General features: G+C 44.3%; 2 protein-coding genes and 1 pseudogene across 2 annotated transcripts; 2 read left to right on the top strand and 1 right to left on the bottom strand.

Moving 5' to 3' along the window:
* Positions 1-210: 210 nt before the first annotated feature.
* On the bottom strand, positions 211-1728 carry LOC137971588 (hyaluronan mediated motility receptor-like). The gene has a single exon (XM_068818391.1). The coding sequence runs from the start codon at positions 1726-1728 to the stop codon at positions 211-213; it is 1518 nt and encodes a 505-aa protein (XP_068674492.1).
* Positions 1729-3989: 2261 nt separating this feature from the next.
* Positions 3990-4644, top strand: LOC137971587 (uncharacterized protein aq_1476-like). Its single transcript, XM_068818390.1, has 2 exons — positions 3990-4486; positions 4590-4644. The coding sequence occupies exons 1-2, from the start codon at positions 3990-3992 to the stop codon at positions 4642-4644; spliced, it is 552 nt and encodes a 183-aa protein (XP_068674491.1).
* Positions 4532-8662, top strand: part of LOC137971138 (uncharacterized) — a 5025-nt pseudogene continuing 894 nt past the window's right edge.

The raw sequence follows: 8662 nt of genomic DNA, 5'->3' as shown, positions 1-8662 counted from the left end.
TGACCGCACCTTCTTCGATCTCTCTATATATCCTTTCTATTGGTTCGAGTGTGATACAGGGATCCGTTACGAGGCTTAAGATAACCCCGACCAAAACGAACCAATCAAAAACCGTCATCTCTACTTTTACATATAAAGACATCGTGAATGATCGAGTAGACATTTGTTTAATGTATTATAGTTCTAGATTACATTCAAAAAACTCGTATTTTATTCGTCAGAGCAATCTCTCATGTGATCCTCTAACAAATAATGAGGAAACATTCGGTGGCAAACGGGGCATTTCAATTCGTTAACTGGTCGAACCGAACGCCTCGGGGGCTGGGGTGTATCCGGTAGGGAAGTCTCGTTGGGACATACTCGAGCTCGACAAGCGCCGAGCGAAGACGATACTCGTCGCATCAATTCTCTGTATCGCCCGTTCAGTTCTGCATGTTTGTCCATTTCGTGTTGTAGTCTTGCCTTCATTTCTTGTAGTTGATGCATGGTATCTCTTTTTTCGTCGCATTCTCTTTTAAAATCCCTCTCGTAAGTTATGAGAGCTTCTTGCATTAACTTATTTTCATCTCGCGATTCATCCAATTCTTTCTGTAAGACCTCACCCGCATTAATAGCTTTGGAAAGGCTCGTACGCAAACCATTCACTTCTCCTTTGAGATTTTTTACCTCCGCGTCACGGTCCCTGATAATTTGTTCGATCTGATTTGTCTGCTCTTGTAGCTGTTCTTTTTCTTGTTGCAGGGCGTTTCTCTCTTGTTTAGCTTGTTCGATTTCCGCCGTCAGCGTATTCACTTTTTCAGCTTCGAGATCGTGTTGGTGTTCAACACGTCTTTGCAAGTCTCGGACCTGTTGGTGTAACCCGGCAGTATCGCTTTCCATTCGCAAACCTTTCTCTTTCCCTATCCGTTTTTCCACATCTTCACCTCCAAGTGTTTTGCTATTTTCTTCCAAGTCATCATTGTCGCTTTCTTCGTTAGAACCGTTGCCCTCTTCGTCCCAAACTTGACTCATGACCTCTCGCGCTGCCAGAGATTTCCCGATTACTGACTTTACCTCGCGCACGTAGACCATCTTTTCGCCCTCTGACGATTGCATTGTTCTTTTTAGAGTCTCGTTTTCGGTGACGATGGTTTCGCAAAATACTTGCTTGACGTCCAGCTTTCTCGATAGCTCTGTGACTTCGTGCACCAAACGCACATTTTGATGCTTTAAACCATCTACATTTTCGTCTTGAATATTATGCAATATTTTCTCGAGTTCCTGTATCTTCTGCCTTTTTCCATCTCTATCATCCCTTAATTTCATGATGACGTCGTGTAGATCGCAATTTTCTGTTGCCAAATCGATCGCGTCCCCCGAAGCTCTGGCCGTCATTTGCCGTATGACCCCTTTAAGCCTTGTATTTTCTCGGCTGAGACACTCTAAGATCTTTTTTGACACTCCAGGCGTCACAATGGCTCCCTGAGAAGAATTTCCGTTACTTGCCATCAAACTCAACTGCGCGATTCTATTTTCGGCTCTAGCAAGACTCTCTTCCAGTCGTCGATTTTGGGCCTCTAGAGACGCGACTTCTTGAATGGTGTCGTGTAATTGATTCGCGAGACATACGAGTCCCTTGTTTCGTTCACTCCATTGTTTATGTTGTTCGTATAGATACGCAATTGTCTTGCGTAAAACATCGTTCTCTGATTTTGGGGCGATAATTTCAACAGTGCATTTTTCGTCCATTTTTCGTGAATCCGATGTAATTCTTACCGGAAGGCTTCTTGAAACTTGATTGAGGTCGAGAGATCGCACTGCTGTTTTTATACAGTCTTGCTTAGTTTTACGGGACATTCCCTTTTTGAGTTTTTATTCCCAGTTTTTGGGGAACGTTCTGAGTCATCGGTTACGCACACAAGTGTTTTTTCCTATTTGAGGATGTGATCTCGTTGATATGATGTCAAATGCTGACGTTTAATTTTCTCCCTTCTTCCGTTGTCTTATTTTTAACCAAAAGATATCCCCGTGGTATGATGTCATCACACGGCAGTGATAATCCTTTTGCCCTTCTTCCGCTGTTTTGATTTTTTTTAGGGTTCGTTGACATGACGTCAAAGGATCGCGACTATATTTGCCTTCTTTCTAGATTTAAACGCAAAAGCGACGGTGAAACATCTCAGAAAGAGTAAGGATGGAAGCTTTCGTCTTCCCTTCAGAGTTTACCTCTATCTTGTAAACAGTACATTTTTACCTAGTATAGCCCGATTCGAAGTGCGCTACGTGTCTTGAAATTCTATATGTCAAGTATGGGTTATTTCGAGAAGGGATCTTGAGTGCGAGCACAGTCTTTTCACTGCCTTCTGTTGTGTGCACTTTCAAATGGGGAGGGGCAACCCTAGAGGATACAAACAAACATAAAAATCACGAGTTACAAGCTCCGCCTACGATCGTCACGCGTGACACTGATAATAGATTTACTGAACATTTTAGAGGGGGTAGACAAAGGAAAAATAGAGACGGGGGTAATGGATCCAAGGGTTTGTTACCACGGCAACAAAGACTCACCCACACGTGTCACGCGTGACATCTATGGGTTATCGAGGGGTGGGGTGCGACAGCATGAACTTTGACAAGTGACGGTGTTTGTGTATTTTTTTTGTTATGGGTCAAGGGGTAAAAAGACACAAATTTCTCAACCAATAATAACCCTGGAATGTATCACGTGTTCTCGAAATATTATTACAAAAATGCGCTATCCACCAATAGGAGGCGTAATAATTTTGGAAAAGATCAAGCTAAGGGTAATAATAATTATTATTATTATTATTATTATTATTATTATTATTACTATTACTATCTCTACTACTACTATTAATATTATTATTGTTGTTGTTAGTTACATATTTAACATACAACTGCATTAAGCAGCCAGATTTTACATGATGAAGTTTACCTTGGTTACAGTGCGGCCATTCTTGGAAAACAACAGGGTTATTGAGCATCTTTGCCACAACAGAGGCTGCCATGGTCCTTGCAAAGGACATCCAATCACTTCTTGACAGTTGGGTTTGATTAACAAAACTTGCCACACCTTTTACTACCACCCACTCAACCTTCTCATCATAGGCTGCAGCAAAAACACCTGAAGTTAAGGATGATAGGAAGTTAAGATCAGAGCTTCGCGTTTTTTGGGAAAGGTCTTCAAGCAACACTCTGTTGCTTCACATCTCCAAGTCAATCCTTGACACAGCAGCTTCAATTTCACCAGACGAAATATACTTTCTGGCTTTGATTTTTTAAAAGATAGTTGTAACAATTAACTTACACTTCACAACACAACCATTCTATTCTCCTCACTTGCTACAACCAAGTTTTTTAGATTCAAATGTTCCTTAGACAAAGTGACAATTTCTTCCATATTCTATCAACACAGCCTTATGTATTCATTACCAGTACACAGTAAAATGAAACCTTCAACCTTGGAGATAATGCATTTCAATGTAAGCTGTCTCATTAATGCACCAAAATAATCTTGAACACCAGTCAGATTCTTGTATGTACATGCTCCTTTCTCATATGGAAAAAGTTCAGCAAAGACATTGCTTAGCTTAATATTTCCTTGGAAAGCTACCAGTAAGTTTCATTGACCAAAACTGATAGAGATAACACAATTTAATTAATAATTTTAGGATTTTTCTTGGATTTGTCTAAATACAAATTAGTTAAGGGACGGTTTAATTCCTGTCGCGGGCGTTAGCGTTACATTGCGTGATTTTGAAACCCGAACTGCCGAACCCTAAGACTTGAAATGTAAGCTATTGGAAATATAATCTCGGTGAACTTTAGACCTTTTTTTGTGCTGTATGAGAGGAGAGTTTTTCAGAGACAACGTGTCAAGCTAGAATCGTAGGAAAATAAATAATTTTAAAATTACATCAAGCGCGTGATTATTTGTCGTGAGACCCGTTCACGACAAAAGTGGCGACCCCGCCAGGACACTGGAAAGCATGGAGGACCTTTACAAATCAATAGAGGCAAAACTACAACTTCTCACCTTTACGAATGGACAGACAAGCGACGCGGTGAAAAAGGAAAACTTTGCATCAGTAGAGAGATTGAAAACAACTCTAGCCAAGAAAGTGGACGAAGTTCATGACCTCAAGGTAAGAGTACAAGAATTGAGGTTTGAAGAGGGGGATGACGGAGAAGAAATCTTAAAATGGAGCACAGACCTTGAAGAAAAATTAAGCGTGTTTGAAAAGGCCATTGTCAACCTCGGGTCAAAAATTAAGACGTTCAGGAGCGCGGCGCTCGAAAACGAAAAGAAAAGGGAGGAAGATGAAGCAGCTGTAATTAGAGAAAAGAAATTTCAAGAAGAAATGCGTTTTGAAAAGGAAAAATTAGAGCAGAAACTTAAATACGAGGCGAAAATCGAAGAAAATCGAAAATGCCAGATGAAAGAACAATCAATCAACACCAAGCTGCCCAAATTACAAATAACAAGGTTCAATGGCACGCATACAGATTGGCTGAGGTTTTGGAACCAGTTCAAAGCAGAAATTGACTCGGCCGATGTGCCCCAAATCACCAAATTTTCTTATCTGAAGGAGCTGCTGGAGCCACGGGTTAGAACAACAGTTGACGGCCTACCCTTTACTATAGAAGGCTACGAGAGGGCGAAAAGCATATTGAACACTAATTATGGAAAGGTTAGCGAAATAGTTAACGCGTATGTAAACAACGTAATGTCTTTGCCCGCTATCCATGGAACGAACCCCAACAAAATCATGGAATTTTACCAGAAGTTGTCCCCAAATCTTCAAGCATTGGAGACTATGGGTAAATTAAAGGAAATCAATGGTTACGTTCGAATGACGCTCGACAAGTTGGAGGGTATAAAAGGTGACCTGGTGCGCACTGATGACAACTGGCAGGAATGGGATTTTCCGAAACTACTTGAAGCCTTGCGCAAGTGGACTGAAAGAAACCCTCCGAAATTGGAAGATAAATATCAGCAAGAAAAACCAACGCTGCCTAAGCCACCTCGATCAAGGACGTACCAGGCCAACCAACAAGACCCCAGAAGAAAGCCGTGCGTTTACTGCGATAATTCATCTCACCAGTCCATCAACTGCGATAAAGTCACCACGATACAAGAACGAAGGAGACTGTTGAACGTAAAACAACTTTGTTTCAATTGCACTGGTGCAAATCATAAGGCCTCAGAATGTCGCAGCACTTCCACCTGCAGAATTTGCAAACGGCGTCATCATTCATCTATCTGTGAGAAAACATCTCAACATCAAGAACATATGTTAGTGGCAACCGGAGGAGGCGCGGTTACCTATCCAGTCGTTGTAGTTAACGTTATAGGGATACATTGTCGTGCCCTACTTGATACCGGTGCTGGGAGCTCATATGCTTCTGCCGCATTACTAGACCGACTAAGGAAACAACCAGTGCGAAAAGTGCTGAAACGAATTGAAATGATGATGCAGGCAACAACTAGAGAGATTGAAATCCATGAAGTCGTCGTTAAGAGCTTATCAGGTGCATTTCAGCTTTGGACCGAGGTAACCAAAGTAAATCGTGGTGTCCTGCTCAGCTTAGGCAACCCGGGATACAAGGACATGATTGGACGATACCATCATCTGAGAGGGGTAGAAATGGACGACATCGATACGAAAAGGGATTTACCAGTTCACCTTATCCTTGGTGCCAGCGAGTACGCTCAAGTCAAAACAGAGACCACACCCAGAATCGGCAAACCCGGAGAACCCATCGCAGAATGGACGCGCCTGGGGTGGACTATCTCGTCACCCGGAAGTGAACCAAATCTCACCAGCATGTTCCTAACACAAACTTCCGCTGTTGATTACGAGAACCTCTGCAGACTTGACGTGCTCGGATTACAAGACCATTCGGTTGGCGATCAAGACCTTGTTTACGAAGAGTTCAAGGAGCAACTCCTAAGGCACCCAGAAGGATGGTACGAGACTGGCTTACTCTGGAAGGGCAACCATCCACCTCTTCCCAACAATAAGCCAGGAAGTCTGAAACGCCTGGAGAACCTCGTAAAGAGGCTGGAGAAGCAACCAGGGATGTTGGAAAAGTGCAATGAAATCATCCGAGATCAACTAGCCCAAGGAATAGTCGAGCGTGCCGAAGGCGAACCAGAAGGCAAAGAATTCTATATCCCACACAAACCAGTGGTGCGAGAGACGGCGGAGAGCACAAAAATCCGCATTGTTTATGATGCTTCTGCGCGAGCCTACCACCAGGCCCCATCCCTCAACGATTGCCTTGAGACTGGGCCACCACTCCAGAACAAGCTCTGGAGTGTGCTGACAAGGAACCGCTTCCACCCAGTGGCATTAGCTGGAGACCTAAGGCAAGCCTTCTTGCAAGTGCGAATAAGAGAGGAAGACCGAGACGCAATGCGGTTTCATTGGTTGAGAGATTTGGAGAGCAAGGAAGTCGAAACCCTGCGTTTCACACGGTCGCTGTTCGGGATGTCAATGTCGCCATTTCTGTTGGGCGGAGTAATCGAACAGCATCTTAACAACCTCCAACACAAGTATCCAGACACGGTAGAGGAAATAAGAAGAAGCCTTTACGTCGATGACCTAATCAGCGGCGATAAAACGATCGCGCGTGCACAGCATTTAAAGGAAATGTCCCAGACCATCTTCAGAGAGGCAAAATTCGAGCTACATAAATGGCACTCCAATGTCCCTATCCTGGAGCGGCCAGAATATCGAGAGGAAGGACCAGAAGAGCAGCAGAGTTCTCAAGGATGCGAAGCCCAAACCTACGCCAAAGACCAGTTGGGTGTAAAAGGAGGAGAAACGAAATTGCTCGGTGTGCGCTGGAACAAGGCCACGGACAAAATCCAAATCAGCTTTCCGGAAGCGATCGAGAATGTCACCAAGAGAGAAGTCCTGGGGAAGTTAGCAAAGATATATGATCCCTTAGGGTTAGCATCGCCCATCACTCTGGAGGGAAAGATGCTCTACCGACAAGCGTGTGAGCTGCGAATTCCATGGGACCAAGAACTACCAAGGAAACAGACCGCCAGCTGGAAGACGTGGGAGGGAAATCTTCCCGAAATAATTGAAGCACCAAGAAGCATCGTTCAGTACCAGGAAGAAATAACCAGCCTTAACCTCCACGCTTTCGGCGACGCAAGCAGCCAAGGCTTATCAGCAGCAGTATACGCTGTGTCTCATCAACCCTCAGGTATATCACAGGGACTCGTAGCCACCAAGTCCAGGCTTGCAAAGAAGGGATTAACCATACCGAGGCTTGAACTGGTAGCCGGCCATATGGCTACTAATCTAGTGCACAACGTGAAACAAGCCCTACAAGGATTTCCCGTAACAAGTGTCCATTGCTGGCTAGATAGCAGTGTTGCTCTCCACTGGATCAAGGGTGGTGGGGAGTACAAGCAATTCGTGAGTAATCGCGTCCGAAAAATCCAAGACAAGGAGTACATTCATTGGCGCCACGTGGGTTCAAAGGAAAACCCTGCCGATCTGGGCAGTCGAGGAGGAAAAGCAGGAGAATGTGCGGATTTGTGGTTTCAAGGACCGTCCTGGTTACCATACCCAGAGAATTGGCCGTCAGACATCGTTACTAGCCCAAGCAAAGAAACTCAAGCTGAGGCAAAAGGGATCAAGGAAGTTCTCGCTGTGGCAATAGCAGACGACAAAGAACTTGACCAGTTATTACAGAAGTGGGATCTTTGGAGGGCGGTTCGAATTTGTTCATGGATAACACGGTTTATCCAAAACTGCAAGTTGAAACATCAACAGAAGATCAGCAGTCCTCTCAACACTGCGGAGATAAACCGTCGGATAGAGTTCTGGGTGCGAGATAGTCAAGTCAGATGCCTGAATACAGCCAGTTTCAACGAAGATCAGCTACGATTAAACCTTCAGAAGAACGAAGACGGTTTATATGAATGCAGGGGCCGCATTCAAGGAGATTATCCAATCTACTTACCCGAAAATGTACTGTTCACCAAGAAGCTGGTCATGCACGTGCACACCCAAACCTTGCACGGGGGAGTCGGCATGACGATGGCAAAGGTTCGAGAGAAGTACTGGGTGCCACGGTTACGACGTTTGACAAAGCAAGTGATTAGAGGCTGTCATGGCTGCAAAAGATTTCAAGTGGCGGCACTCCCAAATCCACCAACAGGCAACTTGCCGAAGGAAAGAACAGCTGGATCAGTACCATTCAAGTTCATTGGAGTAGATTTTGCTGGACCAATTAAGTACCTCAGCAAGACCAAAAAGGAAATGAAGGCTTACATTGTTCTTTACGCCTGTAGTCTCACCCGAGCGGTCTACCTGGACCTGTTACCGAGCCAGAGCACTGACGAGTTCCTAAGCAGCTTAAAACGATTTATATCAAGAAGAGGGCGCCCCGAAAAGATCTTTTCAGACAATGGGAAAACCTTTGTGGCAGCAGCGAAGTGGCTGAGGAACGTTATGAAGGATGAAAGGTTGAACGACTTCCTCGCCAGACAAGAAATAACTTGGCAATTCAACCTCAGCCGAGCCCCATGGTGGGGGGGAAATTTGAGAGATTGATTGGTGTAGTGAAGCAGAGTCTGTACAAGTCCATTGGTAATGGGAACCTCAGATGGCATGAACTTGAAGAGGTCATCTTAGAT

This window comes from Montipora foliosa, chromosome 9 (genome assembly GCF_036669935.1).
Source record: "Montipora foliosa isolate CH-2021 chromosome 9, ASM3666993v2, whole genome shotgun sequence".
NCBI lineage: Eukaryota > Metazoa > Cnidaria > Anthozoa > Scleractinia > Acroporidae > Montipora > Montipora foliosa.
The sequence above is the reverse complement of the archived record's forward strand: the minus strand, read 5'-3'. Positions and strand labels throughout refer to the sequence as shown.

Coding starts and splice junctions, on each gene's coding strand:
- LOC137971588 (XM_068818391.1), bottom strand. CDS start 1,728: ATGGACGAAAAATGCACTGTTGAAATTATCGCCCCAAAATCAGAGAAC.
- LOC137971587 (XM_068818390.1), top strand. CDS start 3,990: ATGGAGGACCTTTACAAATCAATAGAGGCAAAACTACAACTTCTCACC. Junction 4,487..4,589: donor CCCAAATTACAAATAACAAG/GTTCAATGGCAC, acceptor TCTTATCTGAAG/GAGCTGCTGGAGCCACGGGT.